Source organism: Gopherus evgoodei, chromosome 2, assembly GCF_007399415.2.
Source record: "Gopherus evgoodei ecotype Sinaloan lineage chromosome 2, rGopEvg1_v1.p, whole genome shotgun sequence".
NCBI lineage: Eukaryota > Metazoa > Chordata > Testudines > Testudinidae > Gopherus > Gopherus evgoodei.
In genome coordinates this window covers 65,627,720-65,648,882 of record NC_044323.1, presented here as the reverse complement: position 1 = coordinate 65,648,882, position 21,163 = coordinate 65,627,720, and the positions used below count along the sequence as shown (strand labels likewise).

The following is a 21,163-nucleotide window of genomic DNA, read 5'->3' as shown; positions in this document are numbered from 1 at the left end:
GTGCATTGTGTGAATAAATAATCCTTTATGTTTGTTTTAAATCTGCTGCCTATTCATTTCATTGGATGTGATATCTGAAGGAGTAAATAACAATTTCTTATTCATTTTCTTCACACCATTCATGATATTACAGATCTCTGTCTTGTCCTCCCTTAGGTGTCTCTTTTCTAAGTGGAACAAGCCCAGTCTTTTGAATCTCGCCTCGTATGGAAACTGTTCCATGACTCTAATCATTTTTGTTGCCCTTCTCTGTACTTTTTCCAATTGTAATATATCTTTTTTTGAGATAGGGCCATCAGAACTGTATATAGTCTTCAAGTTGTGGGGCGTAGCATGGGTTTATATAATGGCATTATGATATTTTCCATCTTATTATCTATTCCTTTCCTAATGGTTCCTAGCATTCTGTTAGCTTTTTTTGACTGACGCTGCACATTGAGCAGATGTTTTCAGGGAACTATTCACACTCACTTCAAGATATCTTTCTTGAGTGGTAACAGCTAATTTAGATCCTGTCATTTTGTATGTGGTTGGGATTACATTTTCCAATGCTCATTACTTTGCATTATCAACATTGAATTTCATCTGCTGTTTTGTTGCACAGTCACCCAGTTTTGTGAGATTCCTTTGTAACTCTTTGCAGTCAGTTTTGCACATAACTATCTTCAGTAACTTTGTGTTGTCTGCAAACTTTGTTGCCTCACTGTTTCCCCCTTTTTCCAGATCATTTACAAAAGTGTTGAATGGCGCTGGTCCCGGTACAGATCCTTGAGGTACCCTCCTATTTACCTCTCTCCAAAGTGAAACTGACCATTTATTCCTACCTTTTGTTTCCTATCTTTTAACCAGTTACTGATCCATGAGAGGACCTTCCCTCTTATCCCATGACTGCCTACTTTGCTTAAGAGCTTTTGATGAGGGACCTTTCAAAGGCTTTCTGAAAATCCAAGTATACACTATCCAAGGATCTCCCTGGTCCACATGTTTGTTGGCACCCTGAAAGAATTCTAATAGATTGGTGAGTCAAGATTTCCCTTTACAAAAGCCGTGTTGACTCTTCCCAAAAATACTCATCTATTCTTTACTATAGTTTGAAGTTAGGATCAACTCTGGAGCCTCTTTAAAAAATTGGCATTACATTAGCTATACTTCAGACATCTGGTGCAGAGGCTGATTAAAGTGATAGGTTACATACCACAGTTAGTAGTTCTGGAAGTTCATATTTGAGTTCCTTTAGAACACTTGGGTGCATAGCATCTGACCCTGGTGACTTATTACTGCTTATCAATTTGTTCCAACAACTCCTCTATTGACACCTCAATCTGGGACAGTTTTTCAGATTTGTCACCTGAAAAGAATGGCTCAGGTATGGGAATCTCTGTAGTGAAGACTGATGCAAAGAATTCCTTTTGCTCATCTGCCATGGCCTTGTCCTTCTTGAGTGCCCCTTTAGCACCTCGATCGTCCAGTGGCCATTCTGATTGTTTGGCAGGCTTCCTCCCTCTGGTGTATTTTTAAAAAAATTGCTGTTGGTTTTTGGGTCTTTTGCTAGTTTTACAAAATTTATGTACCTTTCTATTTTCCTCAGTGGGATTTGAGTTCCAATGTTTAAATTATATGCAGTGTAGTTGTAGCTGTGTCAGTCCCAGGATATCAGAGAGATAAGGTGGGTGAGATAATAGACGTTGGCCCAATACAAACTACCAAATAGACGTATTGGGCCAATATCTATTATCTCACCCACCTTATCTTAATATCTTTAAAAAATAGATATTAAGATATTACCTTATCCACCTTGTGTCTCTAATTTTTAAATTATTTATTTTGTTTAACTGCCTCTTTTACTCTATTGGTTAGCCATGGTGGCATTTTTGTCCCTTTTTTTTTCTTTTCTTTGTACTGTATATAGTGTATGTAGTTTGAGTCTCTATTATGGTAGTTTTTAAAAAGTTTCCATGGAGCTTCTAGGCATTTCACTCTTGGGACTGTTCCTTTTAATTTCCGTTTAACTAGCCTCCTCATTTTTGTGTGGTCCCTTTTTTTGAAGTCACATGCTACTGTGATGAGTTTCTTTGGTACTTTCCCCTCTACAAGGATGTTAAATTTAACTACGTTATGATTGCTATTACTGAGCCGTTCAACAGTATTCTTTTTTTGGACCAGGTCCTGTGTGCCACTTAGGACTACATCAAGAATTGCCTCTCCCCTTCTGTGTTCCAGGACTAGCTGCTCCAAGAAGTTGTCATTAATGTGGTCTAGAAATTTTATCTCTGAATCCCCTCCTGAGGTGACATATTTCCAGTCAGTATGGGGATAGTAGAAATCCACCATTGTTACTCGGTTTTCTGTTTTCGTAGCATCTCTAATTTCTGTGAGCATTTCACAGTCACTGTCACCATCCTGGTCAGGTTATCAATAGTAATATATTGCTATACTCTTACTATTCAAACATGAAATCTCTATCCATGGAGATTCGATGGCACTGTTTGAGACATTTAAGAATTTTTTACTATATTTGACTCTATGCCTTCTTTTATATACAGTACCACTCTGCCACTAGTGTGACCTACTCTGTAATTCCTATATATTTTGTGCCATGATATTACCAGGCCTCGTTGATTATCACTGTTCCACCATGTTTCTGTGGTGCCTATTATATCAGGATTCAATACCAGGCACTCAAGTTCACCCATCTTAGTATTTAGATTTCTTGCATTTGTGTATCAGCACTTATAAAATTTGTCAATATTTAGTTGTGTGCCTTAGTGTGATGTAATTGAATTGGCCACTTTTTCATTTGGCTGTTTCTCTTCAGCTCCTACTCTTACTCCTGAAGAATTAATACAATTATGGAAGAGTTAGCCAGATTATTTTGTCGTGCCCCACCCATCAGCCAGCAATAAATGTATCAGCTAACTTCTGGTTGCAGAATCTTTATTACTAGTGATGATGTATGAGTCAGAAATAACACAACTTGATTTTCAGTTCCAAGACTGAGTTGGTTAATCTGAGCACATTTGATATGGAAACCATTGAGGGAATGCATGCAAATTCCCTGACTGGACTGTAAACTTTGAGAAGTTTAGTGGCCGAATGGCACAAAATGTTTCCTGCCTGAATGCCAGCTGCAAAGGCAACTAGTAAGATTCAGATTCAAGAAGTTTTCCTGGAAGAGAAGAAATGTCATTTGAAGTAACCTGGGTGGTACCTTTCCTTGGAATGAAAGCAAAGTCTCAGGGCTTGGCTACATGGGGAAAAAGTTTGCAGTAGCTAGTGCGCACTAGGTCCTCTGAACTAGCTACTCCACACAAACTCCCCATGTGATGGCGTTTACTGTACCCTATGAGTGCCTTTGTGCGTTAAGGGAGTGCATTAAGCTAAACTATCCAAGGGCACTCAATGCACAATAAGGCTATCTGCACAGGGTATTAGTACGGAATAGCTAGTGCATTTTACATTCACATTCTAGTTTACTGTGCACTAAACTTTCCATGTAGAAAGCCCTGAGTGTTTGGTGAGTGGATTTAAGGGTTAAGGCTGAGCTCCTCAAAGGCATTATGTGCCTAACCCCCACTGAAATCAATGGGAGTTAGCTGCCTAAGCACCTGTGGGGATTTGGGCCTAGGTGCTTTGACAAAATATGTAGTTGTTCCTCTAATGGGTGGCTGAAGGTTGTCCAGTTCTTTAAGAGAGCAACTGAGTGTATAAGAACCCAGGTAATGCTTTTAGACAGGGCTATGTTTACTAAGTCCAACTAATTTTAATTTGGTATTTTTTTAGATGTTAGTTCTCTTTGTATGTTGTTATTCTTTCTAACCTGGTTGAATTCTCTTGTCCTGGGTTAGTATATTGCTGTTCAATTTTATTAATATTTATTTACATAATCTGCCTCCTTGTCTATGGCAAATGCAGTGCTTGAACTAATACTAAAATGCAAAAGGTAAGAAATAGAATCTAAAGTGAGCACATCTGCACATGGTGCTCACTGTTACAGAAGAATCTGGGGAGACACCTTCATCCACAATTAATTTAAACTCTAGAAATTTGGCAGCTGTAGAAATCTAGGAATAGATTCTGGCCCCTATTCCAGCTCCTATATGCCACTCAACATTGGCCTGCGGGGCTGTTAAAGGGACTACAATGAGTCAGAGGAGAATTCCTCTACCAAAGGAGGAATGTAGGGCTGATGTAAGTGGCATTGTGCTGTCCTCTCTGGCCCTGGGGATGGGGCTGGAATGGGACCTGAGGGGACAAGCTTGTAGAGCTCAGTGCTATGGGGATTCTGGACTTCAAACAATCTAACCTTGGGAGAACCCGGGGATGGCTGTCTGTCCTGCTTTATGTCTGGGGAAAGCAAGGAAAGAACATCTGAAATCATCACTGACTCCTTCAAATAAGGCATTCCATCAGCCGTCCAAGGCAATGCAATAGTCCTGCCAGTTCTGACAAAACCTACGCTTGACGTCAATAACCTTGCAAGTACTGCTACCCCCATTTCCAGCTGCTCCTTCCTGAGCAAAGTGAGCATGAAGGTGATAGAAGCAGTAGCCTGGCTCAGATGGGAGAACAGCTCCTGACCTTGCAGAGACCAGGCCTCCATACTTATTCTGCATGTTTCCTCTGCAAGCGACGATACCTCTGACATACGCACAGCATGTAGCAGGAATGGGTGGAACAGCTATCTGTAGGATCCAATCATTCTTTGCAGAATGTCATGATGCTCCTCCTCCAGATGGAGTCCTGTTGGGCTCAGCATCATCATCCTTTCTCTTCAGCATATATATATTTGAAAGCACTGAGAGAGACTATGAGATGAACTACTGCATCAACAGTATACTGAAGGCCTTCAGGTGCATGTTACTTTCTGCACCAATGCAGCCTCTGCCATCACCTACCCGCCACAGCGCCTAGGGTGGGACCCCTGGACTCTTGCCAATAGTGCTTTAGTATTTTAAAGGACTGTGGGAGGTGAAGTTCTTAGATCCAAGTCTCATCCAAAAGACAGAAACCCCAGCATTTAGTATTATCTAGTATAGTATTCTGGCTGAAAACAGCTACATGACAAGTCACTAGGTTTTGTTTCCTCAGAGGTGAGCAACACTGAGAACAGGAATAATGGCCACCAATGAAATGATATATGCAAGTAATAGGTTATGATTGGTTGCACTTCTGTTGAGTAAAAATTATTCGTCTTAGGTGGCAAATTGATACCACTATCACTTCATAACCACTTCCGAATGTTACTTGGAAATGTTAAAGGAAAAACTCTTAATTCTATAATTCATGGCCATGGCTATTGTAATACTGCCTGCAGTGACTCAAGAGCATGAGCACCAACCTCAGGGCTGATGGTTAGGAACTAGGCACAAACTCCAGACTGATGTGAGTTGTATACTTAGATTGCACCAACCATCAAGTGGAAACTCCTCAGGCACTATAACTTCCTTAATATGGAGTCACAGACAGTCCCCTTAGGTACTCTGATCTATCTCTTCACCCAGGTGAGCCTACCTTTGTGAGCGATGGTCCCTTACACCAAATACCACAGCAATATTCAGGTTACTCCCAGTCCCAAAGGGCCAGTCACTTACCCCAGGTCAGTTGCATCTCACACCAAAGACCATGCTTGTAGCCAATCCTATAATAAGCTAAATAAAGATTTATTAAAAAGGAAAAGGAAAAGGAGAGTTATGTACAAGTTTAAAGCTGCTAAATATAGATACAGAAATGAGCTACAATCTTAAGTTTCAAAAGCTTCTATAATCAGCAAACTCTATATGTCCTTTAGGGCTAACCCAGGCTAAGCAGCTGGGGATCTCTTGCTTATGCCTCCCTCAGAGACCAAGAGGCATAGAGATACCTAGTTCCTTTTGTGGGGGGGTTTATCCCCTTCCTGCCATGTGCTCTGAGGTGAAAGCTCAACTGATGGGAGGAGTCTACTTGAATGACTCATCTTCACAGGGAAGAGAGCAGAACAACAAAAGTCTTTTGTCCTTCGATAGATGTGAGGAAAATTCCAGTTACAATGACCCACAATATCAATGGACATTTCCTTCTGCGAAGGGCATAGCACCTTCTGTTGAAGATCTGCCCTTCACGCTAATTAATACTGCTCTTCTGTTTGGTGGTTTACACAGTCTCACTATACAACCTCTCAGACATTACCTTTCAATATGGGCTACTGATGTCATAAGTGAGATTAATGCACCTACATTTTTCAAGCCATTTGAATCTAGCAATGTTTGCCCGTTAGTAATGGCTGAGTGTTTCTTTTGAACAGACCTCCCTTGCTTGGAACAGAAGAAACGAATTAATAACAGAGCATGCTGTCTCCTTGCCCCTCCTCCACCGCCGTTATTTCCACCACCGTATTTCAAACAGGGCTGGGATTCTGTAAGTATTTCCTGGGAGCATTTCTCTTGCCTCTCCTATTTTTGTTTTTTTAAATACTCGTGTATCCTTCCTTAGCACTTTCTGGTTGTTGTATTCCAGCAATCCCATCTCGCCATACAGTGCAGCAATAGGAGACATTGTATTGTTTTCATTTTGAATGGATGCTCATTCAGTCTCCAATTGCTTGTGGGACAGCGCCTGGCTTTAAGTAATCTGATATTGGTTCAAGACCTCCATCTTTGTTTGTTTTGGACAAATAGGTCAGCCAACAAAACAGTCTCCTTGTTGCATTTCCATCAGCTTTTCCTCAGCACTACAGTCCCATCCACTCTGTGTATGCGCTGTGTATGGAATCCCTGCTTTCAGTCAGATCTGTATAGCTATGATCATTACTCAGTGATATGAATTGGCTCCTTGCCTATCTTATCATAGCAGTGTTGTCTCTCACTTACACCTGTCACCAGCCTACATTGGCTCCCACACATTTTCTCCCTGGGAGGGAGAATTTTCCCATTGGTCTCTTGTTAATTTCTCTTTGTTAATGCCCCACAACTATTGTGAGCTATTTTTCTTTGAGATCCAAGGCAAATACTCTGATGATTTCCAATACTACATAAGTTATCACATTATACTGATATTTTAGAATCATAGATATGTAGGGCTTCAAGAGGTCATCTAGTTCATCCCTTACATTGAAACAGGATTATTTGGATCATTTTGTGGATACATTTTTGATCATTATTTGGATACATTTTGTCAAGAATGTATAGAGGGTGTGATCAAAACCCTATGAAGTCAATGCTAAAATGCCCCTTGACTTCAATGGGTTTTGGATTAGGTTTATAGCACCACTCCCACGAAACTGAAGAAGCCAGAACTTTCTAATATTCTGAAGTTCTGGCTAGTGTTTAGAATGAGTACCTTATTTTTTGTTTAGTCTCTTAGTCAGCTACAGTACTTAAAAGCTACTGTTTAAATCCAACTGTATAATCAAAAGTAGAGACATTTTTCCTGAAAGCATACCTTATTGTTATCTTCTTATTCAAAATGTATATAAAACAAACTAATCCCGGTGTCTCTAGGATCCTCATGAACTGAGCCCCAATATTCTCTGCTGAAACGTTGCTTCAGTTCTAAACTCTTGCTTGAGGAGTGGATCTTTGCTTTTGCGAGTGAAGACAGGTTTTGTTAATCCCAGTTACTCCATATCTTACGCATTTCAGTATTAGTATTCTTATCCCACCAGGCATAAGCATGCTGGTTGCTAATGCAAGCCATTTACTGATGGCCAATTACTGTGGTTGAGGGAACCAGCTCTAATACTGTGCTTAAGATTTTTCGACTGATACTCTAGGTTTCCCCTCTCTGTCTTAAGAATAAGATACTGTGCTGGGCCCTGATGCATGCTCTATCCCCTCATTACAGTCTGTGCTCATGTAGGGCTTTATCCAACACCTGTTGAAATCAATGGAAGCTTTTCCCCTGACTGTCAAAGGAGTTGGCTCTGGCCTGTAACGAATAAATATCCATCCAGTTAAATATCACTAGAGTGAAGTTTACTCAGCCCAGGGCACAGGTTAATGTAGTTTGTATTATTAGAGCAAAGATGCTATTTCTAGGCTGTGCTGTTACTCATAAATTGTGCCTGTATGGAGCAGAGTCAAGTTTAAGAATAGATTTGGGTCCCACGCTGGCTGAGAGGGGATGCTATGGTGCTGGCACACTGTTACAACAGTGCTGTTAGAAGGGAGGACGAAACGTGGGATGGGACAATATGCTGAAGTGATGATAATTAATTATCCATTAAGAGACATGCATGATAAACCACAAGCCTGCACTGGATCCTTGTAAGTGGGTGAAATTAAATGCCCTACAGATCTGTACTGTTGCTGATTGATTGTTCACACCTCCCTGTATGATCTGTATGTATATGTATATATACATGTATATTTCTTTTTGTTTAGAAGCTGCTTACCCTTGATATGAAAAATTTATGTCAAGAGCTTCAGATAACACAAGCTTCACGTGAACCAGAATTCAATTGCCCTTCAGGACCTCCTGGCCCCCAGGTTAGTACTGCATCTTAGACAACACCCTTCCATGCTCTTATCTATTCTAAGCTCCTTACAAAACTGCTGCAGTTTTTGAAAATGGTATTTAATTTTTCACAGTATTTTAAACTAAGATTTAACTTTTTTTAAAGTTAAATAATATATTTGTCTATTTCCTCTCTCTGCCTAATGCCCTTCAAGCAAAGACTTGAGTTTACTCTACATTTTCATCTGCTTTAAACCAGCCTAAAGTCTTGAATCATTTAACCTCCATGGAAATTTCAGGAACCATCATTTCAAGCCTTCAACTGGTCTCTACTGGTTTTCTTTTAATATTGGTCTCTGTTGTTTTCTACTGGAGGATCAAGAGCCCTAGAAATGAGTATTCTAGCAGAATATCCAGTTCTCTGTTTAGAAACCTACTTGCCAACTGGAAACAGTAGGAACCAGCTGAAAATTTTCTGCAGTAATTTCCACTAGGGAATCCATCCTTCTAGGCATGGAGGATTTGATAAGACTCTTGCCAGAGCACTACAGTGTGGATCCAGTATTGACTGGTGAGTGGCACAAAGCTCCCCCTTAATGCTGAGTGCAGCAGTAGGCTGTTGAAGACCAGAAAATGAAAGGCTGGGTCCAAGAGTTGAACAGTGTTTTGCACATGTCAGCAGAGAAGACTATAAAGCCTTGGAGCTCTCACAAAATGATGTGTTTTGCAGAGGTGGATTCTATACAAAAACAGCGATGAATGCCGTATTATGAGGAAAGGTCCTCAACACTGATTAAAACCTATGCAGTTTTATCTTAGTGAAATACCGTCATAAATTAAATGTATGCAGTCTATATAAAGGCAATATGGTGCAGTGGCTAGGGTACTGGGCTGGGACTCAGGAGATCTGGTTTCTATTTCCAACTCTGCTACTGACCTGCTCTGTGACCTTGGGCAAGTCACTTCATCTATCTGTGCCACTGTTTCCCCTCCCTTTCTTTGTCAAATTAGCTGGTAAAGAAGAGGATTAGGAATTTTGTGACAGAATGTTTTGGTCCTTTTGAAATGAAATCACTTTAAAATGTTCCTCCCAGGGACATTTTCAATTTTTCATTGCAATTCAGAATGGCATTTTATTCTGGAAATTTGGGAGTTTGTCATGGGAGAGAAATTCCAGTTTCCACTCAGCTCTGATTGTAAGCTCTTTGGGTCAGGGACTGTCTCTTCCTATGAAAAGTACAGTGCCTAGCACAATGGGGCCTTGATCTAGGCTGCGACCTCTAAACACTGCTGCAATGCAAATAATACCAAAAATATGTATTGTGCTACAGAAGAATCAATAAGTGTACAAACACAATTTTAAAAATCAACGCTAATGGGCTTTGTTCAGATGGAGTTTAATTTTTAATTATTTACGCAATAATACGTCATAGTAGACTATTAACTATTCTGTAGTGTATTTTGTAACAGTAATAAGGTCTTACTTTAGAAGATCTCATTATAGTGCCTTGTCATTATATCTTTGCTGAAACATGGGGTGAGGTGGACATATTTTTCATATGGTGAGTGTAGATTAGTGAAGTGCAAATGATCATGGTTCTCTTGTACTATATTGAGCAGTGTCTTATGTATATTATTATATAGTCCTACAATGTACTCGGCGATGTTCCAAAGGATTTATGAAGCTGCGATATGTATGAAAGATGACAATAGTTATTTAAGTCTAAAAACAGAACTGCTGAAAAACTGAATACATCAATTCTTCCTTTAACTAAGAGAGCAATAATGCTAAATGTGGTGGTCTACAATTACCATTGACATAAATAGTATTAATAAAGTGGCTAAAGAATTTATGAAATTTATTTTCTTAGAGCACTTGAAAACAATTGGCTGTCAGGTTGTACTACAATCATGGAGTAGCATGTCCCTGGGAATTTTTAATTATAAACTGTGGAAATGTGCTTTATAAAGGATTCATGGTTCCAAAGCTTAGAGCAGAAAATCCTCTGGACAGTATCATTTCAGCTCTTGGCACATGGGATGGAAATACTGGTACTATATTAAATAAATAGATAATCTAAGGTAGTAGCTCCAAACATCTTTTTTTTTTTTTTTGTAACTTGAATGTCCCTGATGTGAGACAAACTGAATATTCTCTACAGAATCTGAGATGAGTTTTACATTTTCATTTTGCCTCATATATACAGATAGCAGGCCAAATTCTGCTCTGAGTTACACCACTGTAAACCTAAAATAACTCCACTGACTTCCAGTAGCTATAGTTGAGTGTAACTGAGGATAGAATCTGGTCCTAATCACACAGTGTGATGATTAGTTTACATTGTGTTTTGGATGGTATAACTGCTATGAGACGAACAGACAGTATTCAAAATTGAATCAAGTAATGTGGGTGGTGGGGGCTAAGTCCCTCACTATCAAGGCTCAGAGGATGTCCTCCCCTGGACAATTTTTAAAAAATATCTGACAACTGGTGCATTCTAAAACCAAAACAGTTGTTTTTCATAATCTTTCTGAGCTGAGACTCAAAGTCTCCCCTGGTTTAATGGTAGAGATAACTTCACCTGAAGTGTCGAAATCCCTCCACCTCTTTCAGTTAAAACTCTAAACCCACCTGTGGTGTTTGAGGGACTGGAGTTTCAAAAGTGCCTTCTTCGTAGCCTTCCTGAATAATGACTTCTGGATTGTGTCATCGTTGCCCATAACCTGTGTTCTGGTGACCAAAGCCACAGTAGTGATTTCAATTGTCACTTCGGGGAAATTAGAAATGAAATAGTTTGATACAGTTTTATGGCCTGATACTTAAATCGGTCAGGCCAGCATGCCCAATGAGGTGTAGAGTCCCCTCCCTTGCTCAGCTCATTGAAACGAGTCTCCTCAGGTCCCAATGAGCTAAAATACAGCCTTAGACTGAGTTAGACATCAGACAACACGAGAGAAATTTATACTAGAGATACTGAGACCTATAACTTAGTTTGGGATTTAATTAAACAGAATTTTTTTTGACAGACTCAAGATCTTTTGCAAAGTAATTTGGACCTCCTTGTTTAAAAATGCTACAACAACAGCAGTTATAAATATTATATTTCAGAGCACGGCATTTCATTTTCACAACTGGAATTATGTGAAATAATTCACCCTATAAATGTAACCAGCAAATATTTGCCCTTTTTGTTACATTTACAAGGAGGTAAATATACATTTGTTTCACAACTATTTTTAAAAAAAATGAAAGGTGGATTTCACTGTTAGAAACCTTTTTTGTTTGGGGGGCAAACAAAACAATAAAAAAATCATATCAGTTCACTAAAATGAGAAGTTCTTAAAATCCCAGCAAAATTTCCATAATCAGGGGTTTTCAACTTTGAGGTTTTGATCCCTATAGTTTGCAGCCATCTGTCCCTTCTCTTATTGTTAAATGGAAGGAAGGTCCTGGCTAGATGGGAAGGAAGTTGTAGAAAGTGAGGAGATCTTAGGTAAAGAAAAGGGAGCTGCAGCACTGAAAAGTCACTTTGGTTGAGCAGAACTCCTCAATTTTTGATCCTTTAGCACTCCACACGAGTTTCAGCATTCTTTCCATCTCTTGCTCTCCAGAGTTCCATCAGCTTTCTTGATGTTTGGCCCCTTCGCTCCACTCCAGCTATTTCTTCCACACCTCAAAACTGCCCTTTCTTCATTCACTGCACGAGGCCTCCCCATTTTCTGCCATTCAGTGAGGCCACAGCACTTACAATTAAAAAGGAGCCTGAACTGGCATGTCAAACACCTGCGAACTTGGTGGAAGTCACTTCCCAGAGGAACTCTCAGTTCTCAGGACAGACAGGCAGGGCTGTCCAGAGGAGGGGGAGGAGCGCTAGTGGGGCAATTTGCCCCAGGCCCCTGGTCCCACAGGGTCCCCCACAAGAATATAGTATTCTATAGTATTGCAACTTTTTTTTATGGAAGAGGCCCCCAAAATTGCTTTGCCCTAGGCCCCCTGAATCCTCTGGGCAGCCCTACAGACAGAGCTCAGGGGAAGGAAAACAATAAATGGGTACTTTTTCTAATGTAAGTTTACAATTTCCTTCACTTTTCTTTTTAGGGCCCACAAGGAATTCCTGGTGTGATGGGACCAAAAGGAGAAAAAGTAAAAACTAACTCTTTTGGAGTTTTGTTTGTTTGTTTGTTTGTAGGGTAGGGGAAAGAGAGCAGGTGGCTGGGATTTTGTTTTGCTTTTGGGTTTGGGGTTTTTTTTTGATGGTAGTGGAGTCTTTGGGTGGGTTGGGTTAGGGTGACTGGATGTCCCAAATTTATAGGGACAGTCCCAAAATATTGGGCTTTGTTTTATATAGGTACCTATTACCCGCCACCTGGACCCAATTTTTCATACTTGCTATCTGGTCACCTAGTGGGAGTTTGCTTTAATGCCAGCTGGATGCTGTAGATCAGTTTCAGGCTATAATTTAAAGCTTCAGCTATAACTCTTCAGTCTCATTGTAGGCCTATTGTACAGCTTTTCGTGTTGACGCCTTCTATATCTACAAAATGCTGTAGTACAGGCTGATTGCTTATACCCTTTGGGTGGGATTTCCAAAAGCACTTAAGGAGCACAAGTCACATTGGAAGTCAATGGTCCCAAATTGCATAATAATATCTGAAAATCATACCCTATTTGAAGAAACGGGAAGCAGAGCCGTCCCATGCAATGTCTAATATATGGGTCCATTCAAGATACAATAAATAGCTTTCACATTAATCTTTTTGGCCTCAATTCAGCAAAATCTTTAAGTCCATACACATTAAGCAAAGGACTTAAACAGAAGCTTAATTTTAAGCATGTGCCTAATGCTAAGCATATGTTTAAGTGCTTTGCTGAATAGGGGGGGATTGCTGAATTGGGACCCAAATATAATTGAAGATGCCATTTATTCTGTTATGTGAGTTCAGTCCACTTTAGCTCATAGAGTAAAGTCCAAGACACTCAGATCTTCTGAATTCAGTTTGAGTACATTAATTTATGAGCTGCTGTTCTTCACTTGGTATCTCCATGACTAATATGTTTTTTTCCCTGTGGCAGGGGGAAATTGGCAGACCAGGAAGAAAGGTACGAATCAAGGTTTATAGAATCTGGTTCATGCACCAGCCTCATAGTTGACATGTGGCAGCTATTAGGGGTTGACTCAGATGTCAATTTGAATTCTGTGTCAAAATAGATAACAAGATATGTTCCTACCTACACTATTAAAAGAGAGTAGAGAATAACCTGAGCTAGATATTTGTGCCCAAGGGAGTAGACTTTGGGAACAGTTACAAAAGCTGTTAAAAAAAAAAAGTAAAAATTAAAATCCTGACTGATCCACAGAGAAACACAAGCCTAAGTCAGACACTCATTGAAAATAGGGTTCAATTAAATGACCTTTGTGCCAAAAGACAAATAACTGTTAGTGATTATACTTGAGGGGTTCTGGCACCAGCATAATGTGCTGACTACAACCTTGCATTTGCTGACACGTGAGTCATGCTATATTGTCAACAGTATGTGCCCCTAAATGCCATGATACAAAATATTTCATCTCACTGGCTAAGTGTTCCTTTTAATGTAATTAATGTTCAAAAGAAGCCAAAAATTCCTCTGCAGGATGAAATCAGAGATATGCAGAGATTAGGTCATTCCACCAAGAAAAGAGCCACTCTTTTAAATAATACACCGAATATTTTAACAATAGGCACAAATCAATTAATTCAAATTAATTCAAATTACACCTCTTCTCCAATATAATGCTGTCCTTGGGAGCCAAAATGTCTTACCATGTTATAGGTGAAACCGCGTTATATCAAACTTGCTTTGATCCGCCGGAGCACGCAGCCCCGCCCCCACCCCAAAGCACTGCTTCACCACGTTATATCCAAATTCGTGTTATATCGGGTTGTGTTATATCGGGGTAGAGATGTATGTAAATATAAGAATTATGTATATAGTATTTATTTATTTAGATTTCAAATGCCAGATAGAAAAGAAATAAATGACCTGTATAGCTCTGAGTTTCCCAAATAGTAGTATTTCAGAGAGACGCCATATCTTAGACACTGGAATACTTGCTCTTCTCATTAAAATCATCAGAATCACCAAATTCAGTCCTAGAGTAAGTGAGCACGACTACTCGGTGAAAGTTGGCTGGCTTATTCTAAGACATACTTTTAGCCCTGGTGGTCTTGATTGGAGTTCTAAGGCCAGCTCCTCAGCTGGTGTAAATGAATGTAGCTCCAGGATCTGGTCCTAGAGGTTTTTTTACAAGTAACATAGTCATAATTAATAAAGTATATCAATATCGTAGGATAACATTTGAAAAAGAAAGTAAAATGAATCTATAGAAATGCAGTGTTAGTAAATGTGATGGATCTAGTTCAGACATGCCAAACCGGTAAAAAAATATAGACATTGGGCTTCTTTTTGGCTTGATTGGCTTGTGAGTTGCTTGTTGGCTAGTTTTTGGCTTGTAGCTTGTTACTTGTTTGGCTTGTAGGTTGTAGCTTGTTGTAGCTTGTTGCTTCTTTTTTTTTTTTTAATCATCTCCCGGCAAGCAGGGGCAAGGGGGGGCAAGCGGGAGCAAGGGAGGGAGAGAGTCAGGGGTGCACAGCGGGACCACCACAGTCCCAGACTGCACGCCGGGGGGATCCAGTCCCATAGAGTGTTGGGGTTCTTGGGGACTGGTTTGTTTTGGCCTTGTTTTGAAATGGGATTAGCTTGATTTTTGGCTTAGTGTGAAAGTCGGGATGCTTATTTACCGTTTGAAAGTTGCCAACTGTGGTCTAGTTCTGTTCTCCCTTACTGTATATTTGGTTTGCATTGGTGTAACTACAAGGGGTTACTTCTAATTTAAATTGCCATACATGTGGGTAGACTTTGGTTTACTGATCCTGTTTTTAAGGATGAATCTTGTAAATTGCATGTAGATTTCGCCCATCACTGATCTATATATACTATATATACTTCCAGCACAGATATATATATATATATTATGCATTAGAATATATTTGTTTCTGAGAGTCCAAACTTCTCTTCTTAGAATCAACAGAAAGCATACTATGGACTCCTTGGGATTAAAAAAAAAAGCCAAAATAATGTATCAGTTGCAATTTATTTTCTTGAAGATACTGTACTGAATATATTCAAGTACTTTTTCTCTAATTTGCCTCTCCTCTGTGATAGAACCTTATATGCTGGAATGATATTAAACCCATTTTCATAATATTTGATTGTTTCCTTTTAAGGGTAGACCAGGTCCTCCAGGTGTCCCCGGAATGCCAGGACCAATTGGATGGCCTGGGCCGATGGGACCTAAGGTAACATTTTAACACTTTTACTACATTGAATTTGTATATATTGAGCAGAATGGGTGATTTTTTTCTTGCCCTTCAGTAATTATAATATGTTAAATTAAAATTGCCAAATCAAGTCTAACTGAGACTTGCTAATAATCAGGGGTGCTGGAACAGTTTGTATGCTGGGGGTGCTGAGAGCCATTAAAGCAAACTGTAAACTCTGTATATAATGGAAACCACTTTACATAGACTGTCAGGGTTGGAAGGGACCTCAGGAGGTCATCTAGTCCAACCCCCTACTCAAAGCAGGACCAATCACCAGACAGATTTTTGCCCCAGATCCTTAAATGGCACCCTCAAGGATTGAGCTCACAACCCTGGGTTTAGCAGGCCAATGCTCAAACCACTGAGCTATCCACTTCAAGTCAGGGGTTGCAGTAGCAACATTTTAGTCACAGGTATTTTTAATAAAGTCATGGATAGGTCATGGGCAATAAACAAAAATTCATGGCCCATGACCTGTCCATGACTTTTACTATATAACTCTAACTAAAACTTGGGCTGCTGCTCAGGGGTGGGGGTGTTGTCCAAGGGTGTCGCAGGTGCTGGGAGGCTGTGGTCCGGGACCCCTGCTGGTGCTGGGGGGGCAGCAGCACGTGGACCGGGACCCGTGCCGGGGGTGGCAGTGTGCGACCCAGGACCCTGCTGGTGCTGGGTGGAGGGGGCTGGCAGGCTCTCTATCCAGCCCTGACCAGCATGTCCCTTTAGCTCTTAGGGGGAGGGCCAGCCAAGGGGGCTTTGCCAACTGCTCCTGCCACAAATACTGGCTCCACAGCTCCCATTGGCCAGGAACCACAGCCAATGGGAGCTGCAGGGCTGATGCCTGTGGGCACAGACAGCGCACAGAGCCCCCTTGCCCCTCTGCCTAAGAGCTGCAGGGACATGCTGGTGGGAACCGGACACTGTACATGCTAGAGTCAGTATTTTGAGGCTTCTCTGAACTTAATCGACACAATGGTCATTGGCATTAAAGGGCTCAGTGCTCCATTTGTGGTGGGAGTGGGGAGGTGATCCCTCTCAAAAGTCATGATGTGCACCAGTTTTTTCCCCCAATGGCAGCAATGAGAATGGGAGGATTGCACAGCCATCTAGCACCTCCACACTTAGAGGTCTGAGAGCAGATTAACTATATTTTAAAAATGAAAAACTGGTTCAGTTGGCCATTTCTATCCATGAATTCTAGTCCTTTAGTGAAGGGCGCCTTTCTGTATTCAGGTTTCAGAGTGGTAGCCATGTTAGTCTGTACAGAAAGAAGAACGAGGAGTACTTGTGGCACCTTAGAGACTAACAAATTTATTTGGGCAAAGTGGGTTTTAGCCCACAAAAGGTTATGCTGAAATAGTTTTGTTAGTCTCTAAGGGGCCACAAGCACTCCTCATTCTTTTTTCTGTATTCAGATGATTTTCTCCAGTATCATCTATTAGTGTAGCTTTTACCCTACTCCTTACAGACCCCACTCCTTCTCATCTTTATCTCTTCTTCATAATTTGGCTCCAAGTCCTACATTATTTCTTGTTCTTTTGCTTCTATCAACCTCCTCCTCCTGCTTCTTCTGTTCTTTAGATTTGTGTCTTGTTTCCTTTGTGTCTTCTACTCTTCACTTATTTCTGTTTCCCACCCATCTATGGTAAGGTTGGCTTGGCCTAAATAGATTTCTATAGGTGCCTGTGCTTGTTTCCCTAAAGTATGTTCCTCTTTCCTCCCATTTTCCACATCCAGGTCTTCTGTCTCCCATTTTCCAACCTCCAGAGGCCTTCCTTTCACTTAGTTATTCTTCCACACCTTTTTCTTTCTACAAACCTCCTATGGGCTGTTTTCTCCCTCTTTCCCCATTTCCAGGTCTCCTTTCTCTTTCCTTCCTCATTAGTTCTCTTTCAGGTTTCCAGTCTCCCTTAGACATAGCCTTCTTCCAGGTCTCCTTTCTCCCACATTGCTTCACCAAGTCTTCTGTTCAGCTCCATTAACTCTCCCCTTTCTTGGCTGCATCCAGCATGAAGATCTTGCTCACCACTGAGGCTGGAAAGGCCAAATGCGCTTCCTTCTGCAGTGAGCACAAAGAGCCCAAGTTTTCCTCCCTGCTAGGGTTGCTACTTCTGCAGTGACTCCAGATCTCACCCTTCTCCAATGCTCATCTAACAGGCAATCAAAACAGCCAGGTTTTATCCCTTCATACCAAGAGGATCCCAGCAGACTACAACTTTTGGTCACTATAACCCAGGAAGGTGGTATCGTTAAGGCACACCAGGTTGAGTCTATATGCCTTGGCATAGGGGAAAATGCTTCTGGGAATAATTTACCCACATATGCTTGTGCAGGGTCTGGGAAAACTAAAGCATATATTACTTAGAAAGAAAATCATACCCAAAGAGCTGACACTGGAAGAAATGAGAAAATGCCTGATGACTCAGGCTAAGTCAGTTGGCAGTATACAGTTTTGGATTTATACTATAAAACTACACTGAGAGTTGTTAAAGTCAGGCATGTTTCATACATTTGACACAAAAATGGAATAATCAGTTGTTCCAATATGACACCTTTCAAGAGCCACAGCTGTTAACTCTTTTTTTTAAACCCCTTTAGGGTGAAAAGGGGGATTTGGGTGTGATGGGATTGCAAGGTACAAGAGGACCAATTGGCTCAAAGGTTTGTTAATCCAGCTGCTATATATTCAGACGTCAGTTTCTAACACTCTGTTGCTTCCCTCATGAACTAGTTAGAAAGCACTTGTGGAGATTTTGGTTCTGTTTCAAATAACAGTAGGCTTTGGGGTTTTCTTTTACACACAATTCAAACCACAAGATTTTCTTCTTGAAGCTGAAAAGGGTTGTGCAATATGGCCTGCTGTGACTGCTTTCCTAGCTTCTTACACAAATGTTTTGGTGTATTATGGCTTCTGAATGTTTATGTGTATGACACAAAATATCAGGGAACTGGAAAAGGTAAAATATGAGGTCTCTTCTCTGATGGCTTAATCCTTCTCTCAAAAGTGCTGAAACCTATTTCTCTTGTGGGAGAGGGAGGCTTTAATGGGGGTACCCTGGAGCTGCACAGAACATGCAGTACAATGTCCTGAAGCTAGCTCACTGAGATTCGTTGCCTGAATGTTGGAACAACCAAAGAGTAGATTGCCATCAAGACTATGTGGGCTTAGTGGGAGGGGTGTGAATACCCCAGTAATTCAGACACAATCAGTCACAGTTATTCTGCTCATTATGGAGTCTCAGTACCTAGATTCCAGGAATTTCCAGGCTTGCCTGGGATGCTAATTGTATGAAGAGCCAGAACTTTCTTTCTGAGCAAAACTTTGGGTCACTGATTTGCTTTACATTTGTGATGCCAAGTTGGAAATAGAGCACTATGTACAAGAGCAGCCAGTTAACATTTGTGCTGTGATACTTCTCAGGACATTTCCTCTGTGTACATGTCTTCAAACTGTTCAGCATGTGGTACAGGATATGAAGACTGTGCTGCCCACTTGGATCTGAAGAGAGAAGGGGACAGGAGAACAGATATATGGCCTTAGTATCTATATTTTTTTGTAGGTTGTAAATTTGCAACAGTTAAAGTAATAAAAAACAAAGAAAGCAGTAAGCTGCCTAAGTGCTCCCATGCCCTCCCATGACACATACCCACTGAGGATAGGCCTTGTGTTCAATGTTAGAGCTGAACTAATGTCTTTAACATGACAGGAATAGCACAATCTCTCTCATGCAACCGACAAGGATTTCCAAATGTGATCCGAACTCAAATGTCAATTGTACGCTGACCAATGCAGAGAGTGTGTTATTTTATCCTGCTCTTTATGTCACTATCTTACTCAAAAATGGAGCAGGAAAGAAGAAATAGATGCAGCCGTTTTAGTCTGGGAGCGTAGTGTAGTAAAATTTCATTACATGGACAACTTAGTGATAGAAAGGGAAGGTGAGTGTCATATGATTTGTATAAATCTACAGAATCATCATTTCAATGGCGTCATCCTCTACAGCATGGCAGGCACTCTGCCTGACCCTCCTCATGGTCTCCCAGCACCAGTTCCTCGAGTTGAGGGAAATTTTGATAGTACAACGTCATTGGAAATGAATCGAGTTGGTATTATTTGAACGCCCTTTCTACCACAAATGCAGTGCAAACCTGGGACAATTATGTAGATCAGGGGTCGGCAACTTTTCAGAAATGGTGTGCCGAGTCTTCATATGCACTCTTATTGAAAGTTTTGCGTGCCAGTAATACATTTTAATGTTTTTAGAAGGTCTCTTTCTGTAAGTCTATGATATATAACCAAACTATTGTTGTATGTAAAGTAAATAAGGCTTTTAAAATGTTTAAGAAACTTCATTTAAAATTAAATTAAAATGCAGAGCCTCCCAAACCGGTGGCCAAGACCTGGGCAGCGTGAGTGCCACTGAAAATTAGCTCTAGTGCCTCCTTTGGCACGCATGCCATAGATTGCCTACCCCTGATGTAGATGTGTGTTGAAAAAATATTTAAAAATCAACTTTTTTGAATTATGCTTTAACACAGGTATGCGTTGCTTATCTAAAAAGGATGTTGATTTTTGATGATCCTAGGGAAATTAGCCTTGACATGTAGGACTGAAAACATTTATTCATCAAAGTCAGCAGTGTTGTCTCTGTCCAAGGCACCTCTGCTAGACATATTATCAAAAAAGTTGTCCTCATCTGCACCGCGCTCACACATCTCTGTACAAGGCAGGCTTCTGGCCAAACATTTGCAGGCTGGTGAGCATCTGGTCTTTTCACACAAGCATTTGATTAGCTGAATGATTGATTCAGGAATGCCTGGTATTTCACACACAACTGATGTGATCAGTCCATCCTTACAGACCCATCCATGCCCAACAGAGGAGGGCAGTTTTGGATGTGCTTGATCATCCTGAAGTCATTCACTGCTTGACAATTTGTCCTCTTGATAGCAGGTATAAACACACCGCTTGTCAGTGGCAATTTTTCGCCCGTTGCTTCTTGGAAAACATCCACCAACCTAGCTGTTCAAGTGTCATAATGTTGGTCGTCAAATAATAAACTCAACATGCGAATGCTTCCAAGTGCATTTGACCTCATCAGTAACTGTCTCAGCCCTGCTGAACATCTTCACAGTGAGGTGAGAGTCTATGGTGGCTAAATCAAATGTATTCCAGTAAAATAATTTGATTTCTCCAGCCAACCTTCCAGGAGTGTCACATCCTGTAGACACCGAGTGGCGAGGTGGCTTTTAAGGTCTGAGTGATAGGAACACATCTCTGAGGGACAGATAGTGATTCTGTTCTCCAGCAGCAGGCACAAAACCAGAATCTTGCTGAAGCCTTGAGTAGTGTCTCACAGAGAGCATTAGG

General features: G+C 40.7%; 1 protein-coding gene across 2 annotated transcripts in view; it reads left to right on the top strand.

Moving 5' to 3' along the window:
- Positions 1 to 21,163, top strand: part of COLQ (collagen like tail subunit of asymmetric acetylcholinesterase) — a 66,922-nt gene that overhangs the window by 21,823 nt on the left and 23,936 nt on the right. The window contains exons 1-7 of one of the 2 annotated variants that reach the window (XM_030549331.1): positions 947 to 1,018; positions 6,281 to 6,393; positions 8,358 to 8,462; positions 12,530 to 12,574; positions 13,505 to 13,531; positions 15,700 to 15,771; positions 18,391 to 18,453. In XM_030549331.1, the coding sequence (XP_030405191.1) occupies positions 8,376 to 8,462; positions 12,530 to 12,574; positions 13,505 to 13,531; positions 15,700 to 15,771; positions 18,391 to 18,453 (294 nt within the window). In that variant the 5' untranslated portion in view covers positions 947 to 1,018; positions 6,281 to 6,393; positions 8,358 to 8,375. Of the gene's footprint in view, positions 1 to 946; positions 1,019 to 6,280; positions 6,394 to 8,357; positions 8,463 to 12,529; positions 12,575 to 13,504; positions 13,532 to 15,699; positions 15,772 to 18,390; positions 18,454 to 21,163 lie in introns of those variants that run through there. The other variant, XM_030549330.1, reaches the window with a different exon arrangement.